Source organism: Caenorhabditis briggsae (genome assembly GCF_000004555.2).
Source record: "Caenorhabditis briggsae complete genome, chrIV, whole genome shotgun sequence".
Lineage (NCBI taxonomy): Eukaryota > Metazoa > Nematoda > Chromadorea > Rhabditida > Rhabditidae > Caenorhabditis > Caenorhabditis briggsae.
Genome location: NC_013487.2, coordinates 4,408,244 through 4,433,867, shown reverse-complemented (window position 1 = coordinate 4,433,867; position 25,624 = coordinate 4,408,244). Strand labels below are relative to the sequence as shown.

Here is a 25,624-nt window from a genome sequence, read left to right as displayed (position 1 = left end):
TATGAAACATCATCTGTTCTCTTTTTTCTCCCTGTATTATTCTATTGCTCACTGTTTTTGAACATTGGTCATGCAAAAAGAAAGAGTGCATAAACATCATTCAATTCTTTTTTTTGATCGACCATTTCTCTGAAAACAACGAGCCACCACTAAAATAAACAGAGTTAATGGACTAGAACTTTCAAGTAAAGCGACAGGGCTGAAACAAGTTTTTTCGCTGAAATTTTTATGAGGGTTAACGATGTTTGTCTGTGTCTGGAACGTTTTGTCTACTTTTTATGATGATCCTCTACCTCGCTACCGCAAAAAAAGAGAAATCAAATACACTCTCGCAACAGGTTGTTGTTGTTGTTGATGGTTTTTCCTTCGTTTTCTGTCTGCGTCTCCTCTAGAGAGACAGCAGAGAAAAGTGGGCGGAGCTTCCTTCTCCTTTCTAAGCTCCGCCCACTCTTGGGACATGCATGAAAATGGCATTTGCCCAGTTCAGTTCAGAAACTAGCCATGTTTGTGAAAGCCTCTATCGCCGTTGTGCTCCTTCTCGCCGCCACCGCTCACGCCGGATTCTTGGATGATGTTCAAGGTGAGTTCTAGGACACTTAGGACTATTGATTTAGGACTATTGATGAGAAAGATTTTGTCAAACTTTTGGGAATTTCCTGAAACCGAAACATTTTTCAATTTCGGGGGCCTAATGTTAAGACTTCTTGGTTAACTCTTGTTCTGACCCAAACTAGCTTGGTATCGATAAGATAGAATTTTTGAAACATTTTTCAAGTTTTTGAAACCGAAAAAAATGTTGGGAGTTAATTTCACTAAATGGGATGTTCTGGAAACTTATTCGTGTAGATTAGCGAATTAGATTCTAAATATTCTGGCCAATTTGGGGGCCGATTGACGATCCATTTTTTGTGAATCTTTTTTCAAGTTTCTGAAACCGAAAAAGAAAGATTTTTTCAATTTCAGGAACTTTTTGGGTTTAGATTAGCAAATTATACTATTTTTTCCCTTATTTATTCCATCTTACATATTATGCTTGTCCCATAACGCACGTATAGTAGGTTTATGAAGAGCCGATACTGGGACAATGAATTTAATATACAGTATCTGACTAGAAGATTCTGTAGTTTCTCATTGAAAAATAATCAACTTTGGTAGCCAGAAAAAGTAATATTTTTTAAACTTTGTGACTTCTTGATTTTAAATTACAAACTTTGGTTCTGTTCCACCTTAACCAAGCTTGATATCGATGAAATAGAATTTTGAAACATTTTCCAAGTTTCTGAAACCGAAAAAAATTATTCTGGGGTTAATTTCACTAAATGAGCTGTAGGAGGGTCCATTGAGGTGGTATGGGTCTATGGCACAACCAGCGGACCTACGGACCCATAAGGTACCAATAGGAAGCTTATGTCGGCTCGGTAATGATTTTCTAGTTCAGTTAAAAAGATTTCATTTTTTTGCTTTTTTCATTGGAGAAGAGTCAACTTTGAAGACCTGAAACAGTAGTCTAAAATTTTTCGATTTGTCTGAAATTTTCAGAGTACACTTAACAAAATTAGAACTTCAACTTTGTAGTTGACACTTTTTTCGAGCAAATCGACCAAAGCGAGATAAGCGGTTTTGGAGTGGTCTGATACTTTCGTGTTTTTTTGGTTACAAATGACATATCTCATTAGAATGAAGATTTCCGGAAGAGTTGCTAACTACAAAAATACATTTCTAGTTTTGTTTAGTATACGCTGAAATGTTCTGTCAAAATTGGAAGACTTTCTCTTAAAGCTACCGTAACCTGAAAAATCAAAATATCTGGTTGTTTAGTGCTGTTAAACTCGCTGAATAATCTATTACGGAACTAGTAGGTTTTTAGCTTCCTGGAGCTTGAAGTTTTCTAAAACATTCTAGAAACTGAAATTTGAAAAAAAAATACACTTCTGTTTCATGGTGTTTTCAATAGTGCTGTTTTTTTTTAAATTTTCAATTATTTCTACATACATTGGTCGAATCCAAAGAAATCTTTACCAATCATCGGTCTCCGGTTTGTCATCTTCAGGGCAAGCCTATTGGGACACTTTTTTCTGAAAACATATTCAGAATCTAAATCCGCTATCCAAAATTTGGAAAATGCAATTTTAAAAAAGTGTAAAAAATTCTGTTCCACGGTCTCCATTAGTATGGCCATAGGAAGTTATAAGCTAATTCTCCTATTGCAATACTTCCGCCTAAATCAAAGAAAAAAAAACGCCATTGACCAATCATCAATCCTTTGATTCCCAAGGAATTCGCATTATCCTCAAAGGAGCACTTCCCCATGTTCTTTTCCTTTTCTTTTCTTTATTTCCTCCGGTTTCATATTTCATCCGGATCCCCCAGCTACGTAATAGTCTTTAGTCTGCGATTTTCTAAAGATTTTTTTCTGAAGAATAATCCAGGGAAAAAGAGATAAGTAGGTGTTTTGGATTAATATGTAGATGAGCAATTCCAAAGAAGAGTACCTATGGTCAATGGTCTCTTGACTTCTTTTTTTGGTCTTCTCAAAGGTGAGCAATTCCTTCTCCAGAATGTTTTCTGATCATTTCTAGAAGAAGGAAACATTTTTCTTTGAATTCAATGTATGTTGATACATAAACACAGCCATTGAAAACATTCAAGGTCAAGGACAACAAATATTTTGGAAAAAGGGAAGGAATGGAAGGTTCTAGAACAATGTTGAATTCCTAGAAAAAACCCAGAAAGTCCGAGAAAGGCTTTCTGAAGATTGTGAAGAATTGAAAAATTAAAAAGAGCGGTTTGCGGTTATAAATGAATCCAAAGTGTGTTCCTCAATTCTAGAAGATGAAAAAAAACAAGAAAAAAAACGAAATTTCGAAAAATCTGAAAAAATTAAATTCATGAAAATAGGAGAGTTCCCGAAAAATCATTCATTTCTACATTTTTCAAAAATTATAGAATTATGGAACAGTATTTTTTGAAAATTCTAGATCCCAACATTTTTTACTAATTCTATGAATCTATAAATTGTGAAAAATTACAGTTTCAGGGAATTCATATTATCACAGACCTTCCAATATAATTGTTTCAGAGAATGAAAAACATTTCTAGTTGTGAAATAAATAACATTTACATAATTTCCGAAGTTTCGAGTAAAAATTCTAACTAAAAAAAACTGTTTTTTGGGAAAAAATTTCGTTTTCAAAAAACTCATATTATCATAGACGTCCCGATGTAATAGTTTCAAACCAAAAGTGGAACGAAATTAATCCTAGAATTTTTTTAATGAGCTTAACAAAACTAATTCTGCTTATAAAAGCTTCTCGAGGGTTTTGAACTTGCGAGAAGAACACGATGGTAAATAATTTCCAAAAAAAATCGGCTTCAAAAGGTTAACATTAGAAATTTTTTAAGTTGTGTTATGTGCTTCCTTTCTGTATTGCACAAATTTACTTGCTGCTCATTGTCAGAAGAACACAAAGAGCCATCAATCTTGACTAGTCCTTTACAATTCCTCCTTTTCGCCTTTTCCAAAAGATTTATGAGCTTCTCCTTCTTATTCTCCTTTCCCCAACTCAAATAGATTCTGTAAATAGATAGGGACACATTCTAATCCAAAATTCGTTCTATGCCCCCCTAATCCATCAAAAACCCCTTCTTCATCCAATTTAGCAGCCAATCAATCAACCATTGCTCCGTCCCAATGAATTCTAAATAAGCCGTCTCTTTCAGGAGTCTCTTCGGATGTCGGAAACTTCTTCTCCACTCAATTCCAGAATGCCAAGGATTTGTTCTCGAACAATCAGGATGAATTGACCAAGAACGTTGAGAGAGTCAAGGAATTGTTGACTGGATTGAAGGAGAAGGTCAAGGGATTGGAGCCACTGGCCAATGATGCACAGAAGGAGACATTGAAGAAGGTGGATGAGTTCTTGGCAAAGGTTACCGAGTTCCAGACAGAGGTTAGTGTGATACACAACAAACGATTTGAGAACAGTTTGAAAGTTTCGGTTTCAAATTTGTGATATTTTCGAAACTGGTTTTATTGTTTCAATGGGTGATGTGAATCCGCTGTTTCAATGGGTGATATGAATCTTTTAACTAGCTTCAAACTTGGAATTTCAGTTTAAATCAAATAGTAAAATGTAGGACTCGACGAGATCTACAAAATGACATAAAATTCGAAGATATGGGGTTACAAACCAGAAGACCAAGGCTGTCGGACACCAGGTTGTGGCTTTTTGGGTTAGGATACTTCTGTTTAGGGTATGCTCATAGTCAGAAGGAGACATTGAAGAATTCTGATGAGTTCTTTGCAAAGGTTACCGAGTTCCAGACTGATTGTGAGGTTAGTGTGATTTACAACTAACGGAAAATTTTTGGAAACGATTTGAAAAGTTTCGGTTTCAAATTTGTGACAATTTTGAAACTGGCATAATTTTATTTAATTGGAGCTGTTTTCCTTGATTTTTGATTTCAAGAAGTTTTGAAATCCTAGAGAATAGCAACACCTAAACCATTTGCAGTTGGAATAGAAAAAGATCCCACCTACATGCGCCAGCTCATAACTAGCTTCAAACTTGGAATTACGTTTTGCACCAAAAAGTAAAATGTAGAACTCGACAAGAACTACAAAAATAACACTAAAGTCAACGGCTCATAACTATCTTCAAACTTGGAATTTCAGTTTGAATCAAAATTTTGAATGTAGTACTCGATGAGATTACAAAATGACACTAAATTCGACGGTATGGGAGTTAGAAGCCAAAGAACCAAGACTTCTGGAATGTGTAGAATTCTGCGGACATAATAATTTCGATATATATATCCACACACTACACCAATTTCGTAATTTCGCATTCCATGAAACCAACAACCAACTCCAATTATTTTTCATTGTCCTTCCATTCCATTCCTTTCCTTCTTCATCCTGACGTATGCTATTTGTCATCAGAAAAAAAGGGAAACAGAAGAAATAGTAGAGAGTACCTATAGAAGGAACTGGTTAAAAGAAGAAGGGAAGGTCGAAATGAAGAAGGTCGTGTGATTTTCATTTTTTGACCATTCAGGGAGAACAGATGTTGTTTGTTGTGGTGGGAGGTTGTTGTGTGGGAGGGTGGGAGGTTGCGAAATTTGAAAAAGGGAAGTCTTTTTGGGGAACGGATTGTCTATTGAAGTTAGTGTGATTGATAAAGGGCAAGGAGAGAGAGAGAGAGAGAGAGAGAGAGAGAGAGAGAGAGAAGATAACAAATTGGGTGTAACCCTGTTTCTTTTTTGGTAACATGAACATTGAGTCCAAATGTATGCTTTACTGTTTCCAAGAGTTGGTATTAATTAATGCAATGGAATCTGGAATAGTAAGACTATGATTTCTGCTTTAGATAACAAACATCGAACTACAATAAAACTCAATGTGTCCTCCCATGAAAACTTTCTGAATACCGAAACTTTTTCCTATCTTTGCTAGGAATCGAGATAAATTAAGACAGAGCTAAATATTAAAGAGCACTTCTATTGCAGGTTTCACGGTGGATTTAATTTTTATTAGTGAGATACCATGTGCAGAAGTGTAATAAACTAATGTATCTCATAGTTCATTAGAAACCTTCATGAAACAGTTGTTTTTTTTTAATTGGCACCTTGTATGTAAAATTTTAGCACGGTTTTCGAAGAATTTTTTGAAATTTCGATTTCGCAAATTTAATTCATATATATATATATATATATATAAGGAAATCACACATTAAAGAGTCTGGACAGTAGCTTAAATTTCGAACCTGAATGAAATAGAAAATTACGATGTTTGGTAATTTTGGGATTTATCCCTCTAGCAAAGTCCGTTTCTGGCCAAAATGGGTTTTTCGAATGTGAAATGTTGTTCCTTCAGGTTTTTTTTTCGATTTAGCTTCGTTTTGAAATATAAGTCTTGGAACATTCACTACAGTAACCTCTATTAGGGTTCTAGCATTGCGTTAGAGAATTTATTAGAACATGTTCCAGTTCAACTCCACATGGAATGCCGTACTAAAAACTAACATTGTAAGGACCTACAGTACACTGTCAGAGAATTTCGGTATTATAGGTTTACCTCTACTAAAATTTTTCATGTAAAAGTTTATAAAATTTACTGTAAAACATGTAAAAGAAGGGCCCCCCACTGTCAAGTTAGAGCTCAATTATCTCATTTCCCATGAAAAATATCAAAAATGAGTCCGCTGATAAATTGTTTATCATAATATCATCAGTGTTTTGTCCGGTTGACACATGTTTTATAATTTGCATGATAATTGAGATACTTGAGCTCGAACTTCACCTTCTATTACAGATTTTAGGGTTTCTTTACTTGCTAAGAATTGATCTAAACTCTCGGGGCTGGAATTATTAGCAACTTTGTGCAACAGAAATTTTTACAAATTTCTTTCGCTGTTTCAAATTCTTCAGATAAGTCACTCTTTCCTAATTTTCCTAATTAGAACAATTCTTGGTTTTGGTCTACACCAAACTCGACCTTCTACCTTGAAATATCCCATCTGTTGGTATCTGTCCAAAATCTAAACAACCATCTGTCACTTGTTGTCCTTCAACCAATCCATTTCCCTTTAAGTTTCTCCTCCCTACGATTACTTTTTTCCGTTTAAAAACTGAACAAAAATTGAGAGAAAGAGGGAGTGAAAAAAGGTTTTGAAACCAGTTCTTTCTCTCAATTATTGATGTATTTTTTTGGTTGAATGGATAGAGAAAAGAAAAAGAAAAAAAACAAGGTAATCGTTCTTTCCATTACTTTCGAGAGTATTGAGAGAAAACGGAAAGGTTGAGGGATTGGTGACCCAATAATAGAGACATACTACTGCTTTATGGGAGTTGCTCAGAGCCCCTGAGCCAGGGGTTCAAGGGTTCGGTGGGAGAAGTGGAAGTTTGCGTATTTTCACAGAAAAAGTACTTCAAAATTGAAAATAATCGGAACTTTGGGATGGGACTTGCCTGCTTATTTTTTGGAGATGTTGTATAAATGCGCGCCAACCAAAACATACTGTAAGATTACGGTAAAATAGCGTTAGTCTCGTAGCGAAAGTTTTGTATTGAGCTGAGGAGTCGCTACTCAGTGAGAGATAGAACTTTGGGAACCTGTAAACACTTAAAAATGCAAAGATTGAAATTTCGGGATATCAAGAATTTTTGAAACCTGACAACTTTGGAAACATTCTGGAAGCTTCTCTTTTTTAAAATTTACCGTAAACACTCTAATAGAATGATCGCCCTAACTTTCAACTTTGAGTTTATATACCTCATTTCCTGTAAAAGATATCAAAAAGTGTTCAACTAACAAAATATTTATCATAACATCAGTAAAATTTCATCTGTTGACAACTTTTTGATATCTTTCACAGGAACCGAGATAACTTGGCTCAAATTTAAAATTTCGAGGCCCCTTCTATTAAAGACTTTACGGTATGCTTTTGAGAAGCAGAGCATCGACTATTGAAAAGAAGTCTCAAGTAAGTGTTTATCTTGAAACCGAAAAAGTTTTCCCATTTTTTTTTTCGTTTGGAACGTTTTGAAAATTTTTGAAATTTCCGCTATTACGAATTCCTCTAGCTGACATGATCTACTCGGTCAATGCTGGCATAACTCGGCTCAAACTTAAGATTTTCGCTCGAATCAAGAAAGAAAATGTAGAACTCACCGAGATCTACAAAATGATATCTAACTCGGCTGTACTCATACCCCGGGTTTCAAACTAGAGTACGAAAACGACCCGACTATTTCACAGCTTCTAGTTTGAAGATATGCATTTGAGTATTGCTATAATGACTTTCAGGACCATCATTTTCATAACAACAAAATCATATATGATAGAAAATAATTAGTATTCAAAATGATATAAATTGGAATTCTGTAATTTGTCTGTGAACAAAGTTATAAGCCAAAAACCGTCTGAGCGGCCAAAAACAAGCGGTCTCTTGTTTTTTGCCGGTGACTTTGTTCATAGATAAGTTACAGTATTCCAAATAATATCATTTTGTAGATCTCGTCGAGGTCTACAGTATACGTTTTGATCCGAGCAAAAATATCGAGTTTGAAGCAAGTTATGAGTCGTCAGGCGCCAGCATTGACCGCTTAGCTCATGTATGCAATATGCAGGGAAATTGCAAGAGAACTTTAAAAGCCGACATTTCCGATATTACTGTTTAGAAGCAAATTCATAAGTTTGAACCGAGCTACGCTGTTGTATAATTCTAGATTGAATAGTCAATTTGAAATCGAGCTAGGCAATCAAAACTTCATGAAACAGCCCAGTTTTTTCGTAAAAAGCCCTATAAGAGAACCCATGAATTCCTAAAACAGCCCAATGTTCCTCTCATTTAAAATTCCGTCTTTTTCCAGGTCAAGGCCGAAGGAGCCGAGAAATTCGAGGAGAACAAGAGCAAATGGAACCAAATGGTCACTGATATCTTCGATAAGGGAGGCCTCAACAGCGTTATGAAACTTGTCGGACTCCAAAACTCTGCTCCAGTTTCTTCGTTCGTCTCCGCCGCTCTTGCTCCAGTCTTCTACATGATCTTCGTTCACTAAACAACAAGTTCCTACTTCTTCTCTCTTTTTTTGTTTCAATGCAAAATCTAATTTTCCTTATTTCCATTCCCTTTTCCCCTCTTTTCGCCTTGCCTTTTCTACGAAACTTTTTTCCTAGCTTCTAAAATTTCTCCATTTTTTCTAAAGTTTTTGTAAGTAAATAAATCAAATAAACACTCGCCTCTCTCCGACTTCTCATTAGCAAGTCTCTTGGGAATTTGGGATGTTTCAAATAAGAAGAAAGAATGTTTCTTGAAGGAGCGGGGTGACACTAAAGCGACAACAACAAGGGTACAAACAACAAAATGAATAGGGACCTAAAACCTAGAAAACAACAGAACAATTGAAGAAAAATGGAAAAAGGGGAACAAATTAAGACAGAAGGCACTCAAAATTATTTGCAAAAGAGTTGAGAAGAATTGGACGAGCTTCAGACACACTGATGTTTCGGCGGGTTTCAAGCGAGAGGGATGTGGTGGAGACGCCTTCGATTCCGCAGCCGACGATCTGGAAATGGAAAATAATCGAAATTTGGAATTTTTAGAAAACAACATCAATTTATTTTGGGAAATTTTCGAAATTAGTGTGTTGAATTATCGGTTGCGCCTTTAAACTCGCCGTCCGAATTTTATAATTTTTAGCTGTTTTCTGGCCTATTTTTCTCGATTTTTCGAATTTCATCGATTTTTCGGTAATTTTCACTGTTTTTATGCTATTTTTTGCGATTCGTTTGATTTTCGTGAAGAAAAAGTTTGAAATCGACAAAAATTGTTTTTATGAGTTTTTTTTGCAAAATCAAAACCTGAAAAAATCACAAAAACTCGCATTAAAACTATGACAATTCTCTGAAAATCGTTAAAGTTCATGGAAAAAATCGGGAAAATAGGCCAGAGCATAATTAATTCAGAGAAATACATGATTTCACAAGAAATTGCTCAAAATTATCCAGTTTTCTTCGTTTTTTTCCCTAAAAATGCACAAAAAAAGCACGAAATAATATATGTAAACAGGTGATACAGGTAATTTCATGCGCCTTTAAGCACTCCAAGGATCACAAAAAATCATCAGCTCCTTACATTATCAAACCACGTCAAATCGGTGTTACAGTTGATTGCGATTCCGTGATAAGACACACCGCCCGACACAGCGATTCCGATCGCAGCGAGCTTTCGTTCGCCGTTTACCCAGACGCCTGAGAGGGAAAATCAGCTATTTTCAGTCTGAAAATTCCAGATTTTTCGAAACCTGTATTCTCTGTCCTTCCAACGTTATGAATCCCAAAACCATCCGTCGCCGAATCGATTATCGTCTGCTCAAGCTTATCGACAAAACTCCTCACCCCCAATTGCTTTGTAGAAACCCTGCGAACATCGCAAATCGGATACAAAACCAGTTGGCCGGGACCATGGAATGTGATTAGACCGCCTCGGGATGTTCTGAAATCCCAGAATTCTAGAATTTGAAATTCCGCAAATTCCAGAAAACCTGTAAAACTCAGCGCCTAGTGCCTTTAACCGTTCCTCCTCCTCTTTCGTATACCCTTTGCTTCGAATACCCACTGTGTAAACTGGTTGGTGTTCCAGTGCCAATATAAAATTTCTGCAAAGCTTTTATTCTCAAAAAATTCACAAATTTGGAAAGAAAATCCGCTTACAAAGACTGTGTTTCAGATTTATTCGCTTTGACCAATTCTACAAATTTCTGTTGTTGTTTCAAAGCGGCACCATACGAAATTAGACCCAAATCGACCACTTTTACAGTGGATCTGTTTAAAAAGCGATTGGAGAAATGCATTATTTCCGGCGAGGTAGCGGGGCGGCGACGTTGCGGAGACGCTCTTCGCGGGTTCTGAAAAATAGGAAAATTTTTGAATTTTGAAAATTTTCATACCTCGAGTACCACTCGTGCTTGCTGGTGTAGAAGATCTCTTTGAGCTCGGCGTTGACTGGCTCACGTGGGATTACAGAAGCACGGGCGGCCGCTGAGAGACGAGAAGACGACGTTTGATCGGTTTTTGAACTCAAATCGATTGGTTTCGTGTGCTCGTAGGGGAATTCTTGGGGTGGATGCCACGCAGCGATCGTTCCGTTTGAGCAAACTACCACTTTTCTGCAAGAACTTTTTTGATGAAATTTCTGGTTTAGAATTGATTTTCCTGACCAAAATTTCACATTTTTTAGATCAAAAGTGGCGAAAACATGTAAATTAACATGAAAATGATGGGAAATTTTGAAAAAATGCCTTCAAAAAGCGGAAATTTTCAGCTTTCGTCCTTTCTGAAAACTTCTGGAAAGTTTTGGAATTTTGAATTCCCGCCAAAACTAAAAACTTCGAAAAACTAGCGACTTTTCGAGCGAAAAAATTGACTTTTCTTCGATTTTCTGTAGGTTACTGTAGAAAGCCTTTTATTCTGTAGTTTTTTCTTGCAAACTTTTTTGTCTCCCTCCTGACGTGATTGCGTTTGCAAAAAAAAAACTAAAAAAGGAATTCGTTTTCTACAGTAACCTAAAGTAATCTTTGCGAACACCGTCCCGTCAAATTTCAGACAAAAAATTCGGAAAAATCGAAAAAAATCTTCAAAAATAGCTAAAGTTTCCAGAAATCAACGAGAACTGAGATTTTTCGCTTTTCGAAGCTATTTTTCGGTGGTTTGCTGTGTTTTTTTACTCTACTTTTATGTGAATCTACATATTTTTCAGCACAAAATGAGTGAAATTTTGGGTTTAGAATTGATTTTTCGCCCAAATTTCATATTTTCTTTACCTCGGCGAGTCTGAAGAAGCGAATCTACGAGCAGTGGCGAACAGGTTTCTCAGCATCTCCTCATAGGTCTGAAATCCCTTTTTGCTAGAATTTCAAAGCTTTTCCGATTGAAAAGATACCAGATTTGATGGATAACATGACCGATAAAAACAGAAAAAATATACATAATTCAGAGAGATTTCAAATTATCACAAAATTTCGAAACAAAACGAAAAAGGAATATAAAAAACAAGGTGAAACAACGGATATTTAGAACCAACGAATCGGGTAGAAGATCATTTGAAAGTGGTGGGCGAATATATAAATATTTGATAGAGAAATTAAAAAAGGAAAACAGTTATTCCATGGAATCATCCTGACGTGGCTGCTGATCGCCTCTTCCGAAGATTCTCTGCATGTTGGCCAGTCCTTCCTCGCTCATTTGCAATTGATCGATCTGGAAAAATTTAAATAATCGATTTTTGTAGGCTAGCAAGGTTTCTGAACTGAGCTTCTACTCGATATTCGGCTACTGGTTTTTGCAGCGTCAGAAGTTCCAAAATATGGGATTTCAGCATAGTTGAAAGCGGGCCGGCTAATAAATTGTCCCCAGAACGAGATATTCAGACAGTTTTGGTACCAAATGATAGATCTTAACAAGGCCCATCAAGTCTATCTCATTCAGGCCTAATTCCATTTCGGTAACATTCGAAAATGTGTTTGAATGACAAAAAATCTTTTTTTTTTTGTTAAAGGGGGACTCCGACCAAAAATTTTTATTGCATTAAAATGTGTTAAAAGTTATCTATTTTCCGAATATTATTGCGAAAAAATTCAAAGAAAATCCGAAATCTCCGAAAAACGGCGTTGAAAAGGAAGAACGCCTTTCCTATGTGGCAAATTTTCCGGATTTTTTTTCAATTTCATGTCCGGCAGGTAAAAAACGTAAAAAACCACTGTCGGCGACTTGAAAAAAAGGCTGTCAGGTGCCGTGGCCTAGGTTTCTCACTGAAAATCCTCGTCCCCCGGCGGCACCTTTTTTTGAATTTTCTTCCTTTTCAACGCCGTTTTTCGGGGATTTCGGATTTTCTTTGAATTTTTTCGCAATAATATTCGGAAAATAGATAAATTTTAACACATTTTAATGCAATAAAAATTTTTGGTCGGAGTCCCCCTTTAAGTTGATCGAAAATGATCATTCAATCCCAGGTTGCGGCATGTTACCGAAATGGAATTAGACCTGAATAATATAGACTTGATGGGCCTTGTCAAGAACTATCATTTGGTACCAAAACTATCTGAATATCTCGTTCTAGGGACAAGTCATCAGGCGACCCGCCATCTGCCCGGGCCGGCCCTTTTGCAACTGGATTTCTGGGCCCAGAAAGCAGTGTGACAGCCAGATCTTCAAGAATTCGCGGCTTTAAAAAAAAAATTGTGAAAATCCTTGTAAAACGCCATGAATTTTTGCGAGTCTCGACACGCTAGGGGTTCATGGTTTCAACTGTGCAAATTCGAACTCTTGGGAATCTGAGCGTCACTTTGGACTGCTTTCTGAGCTCAGGAATCCCAGATTTTGGGAACTGTCCAGATTCAAAAACTCAGTTTTGAGACAAATCTTACGTTATCAGCAGTGAACCATTGTCCGGATCCCATCGCTTGCTCATCTCCCTCCTCCATTTCGTACTCTCCATCCTCCTGCTCTTCCTCATCTTCGAACATCATATCATCCTCCTCTGGATTCTCCTCCTGTCCCTTCAGAATCTCATGGTACATTGGAGTCACTAGAAACATTCAGAAATTTAGAATCAAGTTACTCTAAAACTTGTAGAAGGGCCCCCATACTGTCAATTCTGTATCTTTCACAGGAACCGAGATAATTGGACGCAAAACACGTATAAGGTGGGCTTCTATCAAACTTACAAGCTTCTTTATCATCTGGAACAAAACGAATCTCAAGTCCTGGTCCCTCCTCATCATCATTATCGCTCTCCTCGCCTTCCAACTCGGCGGCGGCGAGTTCCAAGCCTGAAATTTCCAGATTTTTCATTTCTAGGAAATCTCAAGGCGAAGACGTGTACCTCTCTGTTCGTCAGCTTCCTGAATTGTCCTCAGAATAGGCGCACGTCTTCGTCTGACTAAAAACGCAAATTTTGAAGATAAAAATCCAAAACTTCTGAATTTTTTGAAATTCAAAAATTCGACCTACTCGATTTTCGCTGATCCACCATCATGAAAACGTGCTCTGAAGGGAAAGTGGTGGTGTCTGTGGAGATGGCATGAAGGACGATAGCTGGATAGGTAACAGAGAATCCTTTGGAGCCTGGAGCACTGCTAATCCAAGTAACCTCGCTACCAGTGACGTAGAGAGTTCCGTTTCCGAGAGAATCAGAGTTATGGAACGCCTGAACGTTGGGTGTGGTGATCTTGATACCAGCGGTAGGAGCGGAGACTTCTTTTAAGATGATTGCCATTTTGCTGAGCGCTTAACCTAAAAAGGGTGGTTTTTGAAAAAAATTTGGTAGAAAAAATACACAAAGAGATATATAAAAAAAGGTTTGAACCTCGATTATAAAGAAAAAAAACTGAAAAAAAACTGAATTTTATTAGCTGCAACCAGTCAGAATCGGGTGGGGTGCGATTTGGTGCAAATACAGAAAAGTAAAGTGTGTTTTTGAGGGAGGGGAATTGACATGGAGTGCATTTTTCGACGGATCCGGAGAATTAGACGGCTTCGAGTTCGGCTGGGAGCGGGCTTTTTGGGTGCCTGAAAAAAGTTTTTTAAACAATTTTTAGATAGGATATTCAGAATTTTCAGTTCTAAAAAGCTGAAAAAACTCACTTGTTCTCAAAATGTTGCTTGTAGGTTTTTGGGTCTGGCATCATGGCGAGGCACACAGTGCACTTGTGGTTGAGAGCCTTGGCGGCAGCAGCCTTCTGGTCGATTCCGGCCTTTCTGGCGGCGTCGGCCTTCTTCTGGTTCTTCTGTTGCGATTGGATTTTTTGTTGACCGCGAGCCATTACTGAAAATTTGAGTAATTATTCAAAAAATTATGAAAAATGGGTAAAACAATGGGAAAACCGGAAAATTTTCGAAAGGCAAAGTGCTCACGAGTGTCCGCAAACACCATGACGGGCTCTTGCACACTCTCGCGGTTTTTAAGAAATAGCAAAAAGGAGGTAATTGAACAGGTTTAGAGAAGAAAGAGGAGACTTTGTTTGCTGAGAATACACTTCAGATTGCTAGATTGTCAATGAATCATCTATTTAAATTGATTTTTTCGTGATTTTTAAAGTTTTTCGAAAAAAAAACGAAGAGAATTGAATATTTTTGAGCTTTCTGGTCAATTTTTCCGAATTTTCGATAGTGTTTGTTTGAAAAATCTGACAAATCGTAAAAATTCATCTGTAAAAAGTCTGTAAAAAACAGCAATTTCAAGGCAGAAATAGAGAAAATAAGGCAATTTTGAGCTAATTTTGAGCTTCGTTTCAAAAAAATAGAATTTTCGCCAAAACCAATTTTCTGGATTTCTGGTTTTTGGATTTTTTCTTAAATTTTAAAACATTTCAGACTGACTTTCAGCTATTTCAATAGAAAAGCTCTCAAATCTACCATTTTGAGCTTAAAAATATAGTTTTCGTCTTTAAAAAATTGATTCTTTGCATAAACCAATTTTCTGGATTTCTGGCTTTTTAGATAAATGTCCACAGATTTTGAAACAATTTGTGCTGATTTATCGATAATTTCGTGATTTTTTGTGGGCTTTTCAGCGAAAAAAACAAAGAAAATTGAATATTTTTGAGCTACAAACAGCTGCGAGGAAAAAGTTTGTTTTCTAGCCCATTTTCTTTTGATTTTTCGATAGATTTTCAAACCTTGTAACATAAAAAATCAGAAAAAACGGAAAAAATCACTTGAAAACAATGAAAATCATCGAAAAAAAATCAGCCAAAAAACAGCGAAAATGAGTGAAAAAATAGAAAAAAATTCGGTTGCCGAGTTTAAAGGCGCATAGGATTACCGGAGCGGGTTTCGCGGCGCATGCCTTGTTTTTGTATATTGAGCTTCAAAGCGAAAAGTACTGTATTTTCGTGTACTCCTCGAGGAGAATCGAAAATTTTATTTATTTTTGCCATACCTGTAAAATTCTGGGCCGGGCCTGAAAAAAATTTCAAGGCCCGTGCACGGCCCGGAAGGCCCGGTAGCAAAACTTTTGTCATTTTGAACCGAATTTTGAGCTCTCAATACAATTTTTTATATTTTTTTGTGCTTTTTGGATTGTTTGTCTGTTTGATCAAAAAATATTTTAAAAAAACTCGAAAAAAAAATCACATAAGGGTCCCCCTTATGTGATTTTTTTCGTTTTTTGAAATTTTCAAAACTTGTGGAATGACAGGTCCGCCGGGCCGGGCCTCCGAAACTCGGGAAAAAGCCCGGCCTGGTAGAAGTATGATTTTTGCGAAATAAATTGATAAAATTCGATTATTTTGACAGGAAAAAATCGGAAAAAGTGAGGAAATTTCGATGAGTCATCGAGCAAGCAACTCAATAAAAGTGTAAAAATCGAGTCTCGTGTGTATGCTGCTCGTCTCACCCGACAAAATGGCGGCGTATGGAGTGGAGGTTACCTTTGCCATCAGGTTTTTTTCTTTATTTTTTTCAGCATTTTCTTATCAATTTAACTTTCAGAAATGCTCGTTTCTACGCTTCTGCCGATGGTGTTCGTATCCGAGTGTTCAGTTTGGATAAGGAAATGGAAATTATCGAGCAAGTAGCCGAAACAGAGACGGTTTATGGGCAATCTGACTCATTTTTCAAAGATAAATTAAGTCTAAACTTTAGATTTGAAAAGATGCAAAGGTTTCGAGCGATTATGTGAGTTTTTGAAACTTTTGAAATTTCCAAAAATTCGAAAATCCAAAAAGTTTCAGCTACGTCCTCAACTCCTCCACCAACACTGTAATGGGCTCTATGGGCACCGCGGATTTCGATATTTCAATGATGTTTGCTTGTGGAGGACGTCTCTCCCTCCCTATAACCTCTTCTCTGTCTACAATAACTTTGGAAATTTCTGGAAGGATTCCAGAATATTATTCTCAATTTCTAAGGCTGAAATTCCACGGGAACCATATTCACAGTCCAGATGGACTGCCCCTTCAGCTATATTTTATTTTATCAATCCCGGCGGAAGAGAGAACCCTGATGCTTCATAAATCGGAAATGTTGAAGGATTCCAAGAATCCAGAATGGTCAGATTTTCGAATTCCTCTATTTTTGCTCAATTATTTCAACGAATCCTCCATTCAAATCCACGTCTACAACTATACACCGAATCACGATGATTCTCTAGTGGGACACTGCACGACGACGTTGACACAGTTACAGCAGGGAGTCGGACATTTCAATTCGTATATGGTGGGGTTTTAAGCTCTATTTTGTGCAAAAGATACTGTAGGTTCACATAAAATCGCTTCAAAAAGCGTTTTTTTCAGACCTTTTAAATTTTTTGTTTTCAGACCTTTTAATTTTCAGACCTTTTAAGGTGTTTCAGCTATTCTTGAAGAATCCTTTTCGATTTTTCCGAATTTTTTGTCTGAAAATTGATGGAAAACTCAACTTGCAAAAGCTAGGCCACCATGTGAAAATGACCTAGAAAATCCATCTGGTGAATGTTAAGCTATTTCTAGGTCATAATATTTGGTGGCCTAGAAAATTCAACTTGCAAAAGTTAGGCCACCATTTAAAAATAGACATTTTTCAGCCATAAAAATGAACCTCCTTGGACACAAAATAAATGACTTCTGAGAAATCAGTGGGCGCAAATGGCTGTAATCCCATTGTCGCTTGCCGATAGGAACTGATCAGACCTGGTATTCATTTTTAAAGAGGTGGCCTAACTTGTGCAAGTTTGATTTTCAGGCCACCACGTTAAAATGGCCTAGAAATGCATGACTTGCATTTTGTGTGTTTTCTAGGTCATTTTGAAGTGGTGGCTTAAAAAACCAAACTTGCACAAGTAAGGCCACCTCTTTAAAAATGAATACCAGGCATTTTTAGGCCAAAAAAGACGGTGGCCTAGAAAACTCAATTTGCAAAAGTTCGGCCACCACTTCAAAATGGCCTAGAAAACACACCAGGGTCATGTTAAGGCATTTTTAGGTCATTTGAAAGTGGTGGCCTAGAAAACCCAACTTGCAAAAGTTAGGCCACCCCTTCAAAATGACAAAAAAAGCGAGAAAACAATGCAACGACACTCCGAAGTCTCATATTCTTCGACAAAATCAGATTCTACATAACTCCAAAAATCGTTTTCTTACCATCGCCTCCAACAGCTCTGTCGCCGGCCCATCCATGTTCGTAATTCCCACATGTCAGCTGAAACTGGTGCAAATAGAGGCTCTTGGCTGTCCGGCGGCTCTTCGGATCCTCTTTTCGATGTGCTGCTGCTGGCCGCTGCTTTTTTCTCCGTTTTTCGCACTTTTATCGTATGTGATGAAGACATTTTTTTGTCTGGAAAATTAGGCTGAAATGAACAAAAATTTTGAAAAAAAATCAATAAAAATTGGCTCGAAAACCACAGAAATCGAATAAAATCAATATAAAAAAGGTACCAGGAGATCTTCATTCTTTAATACACGAATTCTATTAACTATTTTAGGACAGGGTATAGCACATGACACGATAAAATATAGATTATATGATAAAACTGATAGTAAATCTCATTCGATAAGCATTGAAACAGTACAATCTTTGATCACATTTCGACGAGTTTCCATTCGTTCCACAGTGCCAACCGGATGCTCGCGCGGGACACTTCGACGGTACCACCACTGAAAAATCCGCAATTTATAAAGATTTTTGTTCGAAATCCACAAAAAATTGTCCGAAATTCGCTATAAATGGTCCCAAATTCACTGAAAACTGGCTCAAAAATGCACTATTTAATTCAGTTTTTTCGTAGGGTTACGGTAGTCGGAAGTCCGCAAACACCGAATGCAGCAATTACGGACATTTTCAGGTGTATTTTAACATAGAATAGCATGTTTTAGTCAATTTTGAGCTATTTTCAGCGAATTTTGAGCCATTTTCAATGCCGTACCCCTCCTAGCAGCTTCTTCTCTGTACAATTTTCTGGCGGTGGCGGCAGAAATGTGGCCATCAACACCCATTGGACGTCATCGTGGATCCCTGAAAATCAATCAATTTTATGGAGATTTTGGGAGTGTAAAATAAGCAATTTCTAGCTAGCTTTTGACCAGTTTCCACTCAGAAATTCCACTAATTTTTGCCGATTCACCTATCCATCTCCTCTCCGTTGGCTTCCAATTCGTATCGGGAATCACAAACTCGGGCTGAACCTTTTGATTCAACGCGAATCCATCTGCATCCATAAGTGAGCCAAAACGTGCTCGGACTTCTTCAACTGATAGCGGTGGTGGCAGTTCGTTTCCTCTTCTGTGAGTTCGGGGTACTGTAGCTGGAGGGGGAAGCATGAAATAGGGAACGTTGGGAGGAGGAGGCTGCTGAGTCACAGTACGAGGCTTGTTAAGGTTGAATGGTTCTGGAAAAAATGTTCTAGGGTTTTCTACGATTCGCTTCAATTGCTCACCCAAAACTCCATGGATCTCATCTGCCAGCGATTCGCTATACACTGGAAGTGTCGTTTGCATATCTTCATTTTCATCTAGCTCTCGTTGCTGCCTCAGGTAACTCTCTTCTCTTTCCACTCGTCTCATATATCGATTTTCCTTGTCGTCAATCTCCATGCGATCAACAAAGTAGGAGTCGACGATCTCGTTGGCTTCTCGAGGATTCATAAGGCTGAAAATGGTCCTCTTTTAGTCAACTTTAAGCTCAATTATCTCGGTACTTATGAGAGATATCAAAAATATGTCTACTGATAAAATATAGCTGATAAATATTTTATCAGTTGACAGATTTTCGATATCTCTCATATGAATCGAAATAATAAAGCTTTAAAAAACTCGCCAGAAATTCCTATCAAGGATAAGCCGTCGAATCTTGTATTGTGCCTGCGATGAGAGGAATTTGAACACATTTTTGATTTTTCTGAAATTCAAATTTATGATAAATAGACACATTTTCCAGGCCAAAAATTAGTGATTTTTAGCTCGACTTTTTGGAGCAAGAGACATTTTCTAGGTCAAAAACATACTTCTGTGGGACCTCCTCTTCTGGCAGCGCCGCAAAAGTGATATTGGCAAACGCCTCCTTGGCATTCTTCATCGGATGACCACCGTCCGGATCATTCTCGTCATAATTCTGAAGGATTTTGTTGCGTCTCATGTTGAAACTTTGCTGGGTGTCAGCATTGGCGAGATAGTTCTGAAAAATAACGATTTTGGAGGGATTGGGACTAGAAAATTGAACAAAGGGAGCTCAGAAAACTATCAAAACCTGAATTCCAGTCATTTTGACCGCAAAAGAACCATAATCTTTTAACTGACCTTACACAAAGTGACATCGTATCCGTACCAGCGGTAATGAGAAGTGGGGAAGGCCGGAGAAGCACACACGTTGATCAGTGAGCCAATTGTCACTTTTTCCTAAAAAATAACAAGTTTTGGACCGATTCAATGAAGACAAGTTTTAGTGAATTTTAGGCTATTTTCCATCAATTTTGGACCATTTTTAGTGTACTTCTAAGCCATTTTTAATAATATTTTAAGCCATTTTTAATGAATTTTTGACTATTTTCCATCAACTTTGGACCATTTTTAGTGTATTTTCAGTGTATTTTCAGTGAGTCCACTCTCAGTAAATTTTAGACAATTTTAAGTAAATTTCAGAACATTTTTCCCCATTCCTTACCAAAATATTCGAATGACACGCTTGCGAATTGAAGTACACCCGCTCCGACGACTTCAAGAAGTTGGCCTCCATAAAGTGATTTTTTATGATCTGAAACGTTAATCACCTGGTTTCCAGAACCACTTTCTTCACTAAAAAAAGTACCTTGGTGATGACTGCGACACCTTCTCTGCCACGTGTATTCGCTATCTTTCTGACAACAACAAAAGGAATTTTGTCGACGTTTCCAGCGATTTCCACCCGGAATGGTACGAGAACAAGGAAGACTTCCACCATTCGATTCGTGTTTTCTCGATGTTTCTGAAAATTTGGCTTGAAATTTCTGAAAATCTAAATTTCGGGCCATTTTTACTGAATTTTGGAGCATTTTCAGCGAGTTTTGGAGCATTTTCAGTAAATTTTTGACAATTTTTACTGAATTTTTGACCATTTTCAGCGAATTTTGGACCATTTTCACTGAATTTTGGACAATTTTCAGCGAATTTTGGAGCATTGTCAGTGAATTTTGGACAATTTTCACTGGATTTTGGACCATTTTTACTGAATTTTGGACCATTTTCAGCGAATTTTGGACCATTTTCACCGAATTTTGGACCATTTTCACCGAATTTTGGACCATTTTCACCGAATTTTTGACAATTTTCACTGAATTTTGGACAATTTTCAGCGAATTTTGGAGCATTTTCAGTGAATTTTTAACAATTTTTACTGAATTTTTGGCAATTTTCACTGGATTTTGGACAATTTTTACTGAATTCTGGACCATTTTCAGCGAATTCTGAACCATTTTCAGTGAATTTTGGACAATTTTGAATCAAATTCATCGAAATGAACTTATTTCAAGAAGCAAAACTCACAGCTTTCATCTCAAACTCTGTCCTTCCTTCTGCATGTGCTTCTAACGTCTCCGTCGAGAGCTTCGGAGCACAATTCGGATGAAATGCCACAGTGGTGTTGCGCTGAAAATAATCAATATATTTTTGACGTCTTCTGAATTCCAAAATACCTCAGAAATTCCCAACGCAACGCCTGGAACCACATGAGAGTTGAAGGTGACGAAAATGCGATCTCGGAGCAACGTGGCGCCTGGAAGAGATCAAAATTCAACACTTCTAGTTCAGAATTCAACGATTTCCATGATTCTTACACTTGTAAACCTCCATTTTCTCGATTTGAATCACTATATGAGCGGTTTTTACTACTCTCTCAAAGCTTCGGGTCCAATAGACTTGTACCACTGATCCCACACCAATATCATCGAAATTTGTTGGGTATTGAATGTTGGTGGACTTGGAAAAGATGAAATGGAGGCCAGAGTCCTAAAAAAAAATAGATTTTTCACCTTTTCAGAATTTTGAAAACTCACTTCAAAGGATTCTGCCACTAAAACCTCTCCAGTCCCATTCTTGTGCGATATCACGACACCTGATGAGCTGGAATCTGAAATTTTGGTTTATTTTTCCATTTAATTTCAGAGTTTTCTTACAGCACGCCGCTTCAAAAGCCTCTTCGGCAAGTTCCAATGCAGTTTTGGACCGGGATCTACGTGGTTTTAAGCGAAGTGGAAGCGCGTTGACAAGGACTTGCGGGTTAGGAGTCATTACCTGAAAACGAAAATTATAATTAATTTTGTATTGTTTTTTTTTATGTTTTCCAAAAGAAAAATTGTTATAAAACGATAAAACTGCGAAAAATAACAGAAATTAATTCCAAATTAATTCCCCTAAGAAAATGGAGATGGCCGAGGTTTGGTGTCATGGCCGGCCACTAGAGTTTTCTAGGCCACCTGCATTTTTTGAACTTTTTTTCTTGTTTTTTTCCGGGTCTTCAACGAATTCCTCTTTTAAATAACGTTTTTCAGCGAATCTCCCACACAAAATGATGAACGATCCAACAAAAAAAGTGAGTTTTTCATCGATTTTCCTCCCGCAAACCTCTGTAGAAGATTCAGGCGTCAGAAGAGGAGTTGGAGAAGCAGTACGCCGACTATCGAGCACAATTTGAGCACTGGAAGGAGACTAATAAGTTAGTCACATCGAAAAATAAAGGAAAATCGATTTTTTCAGAGGATCCGTCGGTACCGAAGCTTATAATCAGTATGTGTCTCAGTTCGAGCAGTGGGAGAAAGAGGTGACAGCGAGAAAAGCGCAGGTGAGAAACAAGTTTAAATCCTTTAAAAAACTCGCAATTTTCCGGTTCAACGAATCCAGACTCGAAAAGTGATGGATATCGAAGCAGAAGCGGCAGCCGCCTACGCTCAATCCCAGGAAGCGTACGTGTCTCATCACCTGAAAGCCATGGAGCAAGCAGAAATGCATCAGAGGGCTGCAGCAGCAGCCGCAGCAGCAGCGGTGGCTGCTCAACAGCAACAGCATATGATGCAGAGTATGATGATGAGGCAAACAGGTACTTAAATAGAGAAATTTGATAATAATCCCTCTAAATCTTTTTTAGCAGAACCAGCAGCTCCAATTTCGGAACGCGATCTCTTCCTACGAACAATGATGGAAGGCTCCGGTGGTTACCATGGTGATCAGCCGCTTCCACAGCTTTGGGGGAATAGTAGAGCACCGTATGACGGCAGGGATCCACTATACGCGAAATGGGGAGAACGGGCGGCGCCGACACATATCAAGCCAGAAGCCACGAATAAGCCAGTGGTAAGCTTTGGAATTTTGGAGTTAGAAATTCTAATTTTCTGTATTTAGAACCCGGTTGCCTGCTGGGCCCTCCTCGATGCGCTCCGTGAGAAGAAAATGGTGCTGGCACCACACTCGAGCAATTGTCCACCGCCTCCATTCCATGGAGGGCCACCTCCGCCATTATGATCTCTTATCCTTTTTTGTATTTATTTGTCCTAATTTTTTACAATTTCATATAAAAATTTTGAAATTCTGTCTAGAATTCGATGTGTTATCGCCTTTTCAGATAATTGTCGTAAAGTCTGGCGCCAGGTACGCAACTCGACGCACACTTCACTACGGATTTTGCATTTTTTCTAACTTTTCTCCTCTCAAATTTTCAAGGTTTTTGCGATTTTTGTCTGAGAATCTAATTTTTTAAATAGCACAAAAAAAAGAAAAATTCGTGATTTTACAGTCATAACAATGTCTACATTCTACGATCTCCCGAAAACTTCGTTGGCTGTTTTTTCAGCCGACGATCCAATTAAAGCCTACGAAGTCCTCTTCTCCGCTCTTGAAAATCCTGGCTTCATCTGTCAAGAGTCGTGTGCCATGTGGCACTCTGAATATCACCCAGAAGTCGCTGTTTCAACGTTCTCAACGGATTCAGAATTGAATCCAGACGATGTGACGTCTTCTGAGGTCGTTTTCGCGGATTTCGACTTATATGTGCTGACATTTGGACTTCCCAAAGCGCTGAGGCTTATCAAATCGCTGAAAAGTGAATAAAAATTCAAGAAATAGCGAGAAAAGGAGATTTTTCAGACAAAAAGAGAATCTTCATCGTCTCAGCGAACTCCTTTCCAGTGTCGCCTCATCTTGAGCATTTCACAAATGCCAGTTTTTCAATGTAAGCACCAAATTCCACGTGGATTGATCTGAATAAAGAGTTTTCCAGAAAAAGCACAGAAAATCCGCTGGTTTTCGAGTCATTAACGACGGTGTTCGATAAGAAGGGAAATTTGTCAGTTTCGGTGAGAATTTTAACTTTTCAGTGCATAAAAACGCGTAGATTCATATAGAAATAGGTCGAAAATTCGAAAAAGCGCTTTCTTCTAGAACCTTCTGGAAGGTTCTGGGATCTTTTTTGAATTCTCTTCAAAACTCTGAAAAATATGCGATTTTTTGCAAAATTTTCAGACCTTTTTAGGTTTTTCAGCTATTTTTGAAGATTCTTTCTTGATTTTCCCAATTTTTAGTCTGAAATTCGACTAGATAACGTTCGCGAAGATTACTGTAGAACATACTTGTAACGGTCCGGGCTTTTTCCGGAATTTCGGAGGCCCGGCCCGGCGGGCACGTCATTTCACTAGTTTTGAAATTTTCAAAAAACACATAAGAGGGGACCCTTATGTGATTTTTTTCGACCAAAATTTTTTTTCGAGTTTTTTCGATCTTTTTTGATTAGACAGACAAACAATCCAAAAAACGAAAAAAAAATGGAAAAAATTAAATTGAGAGCTCAAAATTTGGCTCAAAAATACATAATTTTTAACACCGGGCCCGGGCCTTGAAAATTTCCTCAGGCCCGGCCCGGGCCGGCCCGGAATTTTACAAGTATGCTGTAGAACCTAATTTCCTTTTGTAGTTAAAAACATTTGTCTGCATTCTGACGTTGTGGCTGCAAAAAAAGACTACAAATTAGCTTCTACAGTAATCTACAGTAATCTTCGACTTTAAAAAAATGTTCAGGACCAACTGATCACTGTTCAAACCGGCGGAAAGCCGACGTTTAAAATCATCAAGAAGGTAGAAACTCCAATAGAAGCATCCATTTCAACGATGCCTTCAGCCACGGAGGAAGCTGGAAAAGGAGCCATGGATTTGCCCTTTTTTGTTGGAAGGCAAGAAGATGGTAAGGGTTTTTAACTATTATTCTGGTAAAAATAGCCCTAAATTCGCTAAAAATTGCTCAAAAATTCGCTAAAAATGGTCCAAACTTCATTAAAAATGGCTCAGAAATTCCCTAAAAATCGCTTAAAATTCACTAAAAAATAGTCCAAAATTCACTAGAAACGGCTCAAAAATTCAGTAAAAATTGTCCAAAATTGACCAAAAATGGCCCAAAATTCACTGAAATTGGCTCAAAAATTCTTAATTATTCCAGGAGTCGCCATTCGTGACGCTGCCACCAAGAAGATCCGAGTGGGCGGTCAAATCGTTTATGAGCCGGATCGAGACGACGATCTGGATGATAGTGACCCGGATGACGACTTGAATATCTAATTTTCTTGATTTTGTTAACTATTTTTCGTTATAATTAATTTTTTAAAAAATCAAATTGAAAATCCTTTTTTTCCCGAGATCCCTAAGTTATGACTGAACTAAAAAAGTGGTTCGCTCTCCGATTGATGATCGTTTAATCCGTTTTCGTTCCCTCTTTTTTTCCGAAAAGCGTTCCCTTTTTTCTGCAAAAAAAGGGGGAAAATGACGAATTCGGTGAATAATCATCATGTTGTAGGTAGAATTAGGCACACCTTCTGTATACAAGTTAATCCCCTTCTCACCCACTACCATCATCGTCATTTCCTACTTTTCTTGTACATTTTCTTGCAAAGAAACAGGAGAAATATGTCATGAGGCGAAAATCGAAAATCTGGAAAAATCAGAGATTTGACAATGTTTTGACATGTTCGCGATCATTCGATAATAGTAAGATTAGGTTAGAAAAAAAAAGGAAAAACATCTGGAAAAACTTTGATCATTTTGAAGTGGTGGCCTAAGTTTTGCCAATTTGGTTTTCTAGACCACCACTTCAAAATGGCCTAAAATGCCCTAACATGACCCTGGTGTGTTTTCTAGG

The 25,624-nt window shown here is 37.6% G+C and overlaps 8 protein-coding genes across 8 annotated transcripts in view; 4 read left to right on the top strand and 4 right to left on the bottom strand.

Moving 5' to 3' along the window:
- Window positions 1-501: 501 nt before the first annotated feature.
- On the top strand, window positions 502-8,562 carry CBG21763 (the record flags this gene model as incomplete). Its single annotated transcript, XM_002632951.2, has 3 exons — window positions 502-580; window positions 3,721-3,950; window positions 8,374-8,562. 3 exons carry the CDS (start codon window positions 502-504, stop codon window positions 8,560-8,562), a joined length of 498 nt encoding a protein of 165 aa, XP_002632997.2.
- Window positions 8,563-8,934: 372 nt separating this feature from the next.
- Window positions 8,935-11,381, bottom strand: Cbr-lpl-1 (the record flags this gene model as incomplete). Its single annotated transcript, XM_045235208.1, has 6 exons — window positions 8,935-9,069; window positions 9,639-9,754; window positions 9,808-9,998; window positions 10,048-10,161; window positions 10,375-10,671; window positions 11,326-11,381. 6 exons carry the CDS (start codon window positions 11,379-11,381, stop codon window positions 8,935-8,937), a joined length of 909 nt encoding a protein of 302 aa, XP_045097362.1.
- A 281-nt stretch (window positions 11,382-11,662) lies between these two features.
- Cbr-icln-1 lies at window positions 11,663-13,778 on the bottom strand (the record flags this gene model as incomplete). The annotated part of the gene is made up of 5 exons (XM_045235207.1): window positions 11,663-11,761; window positions 12,928-13,088; window positions 13,228-13,332; window positions 13,386-13,442; window positions 13,514-13,778. 5 exons carry the CDS (start codon window positions 13,776-13,778, stop codon window positions 11,663-11,665), a joined length of 687 nt encoding a protein of 228 aa, XP_045097361.1.
- A 250-nt stretch (window positions 13,779-14,028) lies between these two features.
- Window positions 14,029-14,325, bottom strand: CBG21767 (the record flags this gene model as incomplete). The annotated part of the gene is made up of 2 exons (XM_002632955.1): window positions 14,029-14,071; window positions 14,147-14,325. The coding sequence occupies 2 exons, from the start codon at window positions 14,323-14,325 to the stop codon at window positions 14,029-14,031; spliced, it is 222 nt and encodes a 73-aa protein (XP_002633001.1).
- Window positions 14,326-15,907: 1,582 nt separating this feature from the next.
- Cbr-cpna-3 overlaps window positions 15,908-25,624 on the top strand; it is a gene marked incomplete at both ends in the record, with an annotated part of 19,503 nt that continues 9,786 nt past the window's right edge. The window contains 3 exon segments of the mRNA XM_002632956.1: window positions 15,908-15,945; window positions 15,995-16,180; window positions 16,237-16,720. Of these exon segments, the coding sequence (XP_002633002.1) occupies window positions 15,908-15,945; window positions 15,995-16,180; window positions 16,237-16,720 (708 nt within the window).
- Window positions 18,025-21,738, bottom strand: Cbr-eri-3 (the record flags this gene model as incomplete). Its single annotated transcript, XM_045235206.1, has 13 exons — window positions 18,025-18,135; window positions 18,405-18,493; window positions 18,603-18,866; window positions 18,915-19,126; window positions 19,482-19,651; window positions 19,774-19,872; window positions 20,138-20,227; window positions 20,282-20,437; window positions 20,995-21,096; window positions 21,144-21,223; window positions 21,285-21,456; window positions 21,504-21,577; window positions 21,624-21,738. 13 exons carry the CDS (start codon window positions 21,736-21,738, stop codon window positions 18,025-18,027), a joined length of 1,734 nt encoding a protein of 577 aa, XP_045097360.1.
- Window positions 22,016-22,965, top strand: Cbr-sut-1 (the record flags this gene model as incomplete). Its single annotated transcript, XM_002632958.1, has 6 exons — window positions 22,016-22,039; window positions 22,089-22,162; window positions 22,204-22,288; window positions 22,333-22,543; window positions 22,592-22,797; window positions 22,846-22,965. 6 exons carry the CDS (start codon window positions 22,016-22,018, stop codon window positions 22,963-22,965), a joined length of 720 nt encoding a protein of 239 aa, XP_002633004.1.
- On the top strand, window positions 23,245-25,047 carry CBG21771 (the record flags this gene model as incomplete). Its single annotated transcript, XM_002632959.1, has 5 exons — window positions 23,245-23,542; window positions 23,587-23,671; window positions 23,720-23,795; window positions 24,514-24,676; window positions 24,929-25,047. 5 exons carry the CDS (start codon window positions 23,245-23,247, stop codon window positions 25,045-25,047), a joined length of 741 nt encoding a protein of 246 aa, XP_002633005.1.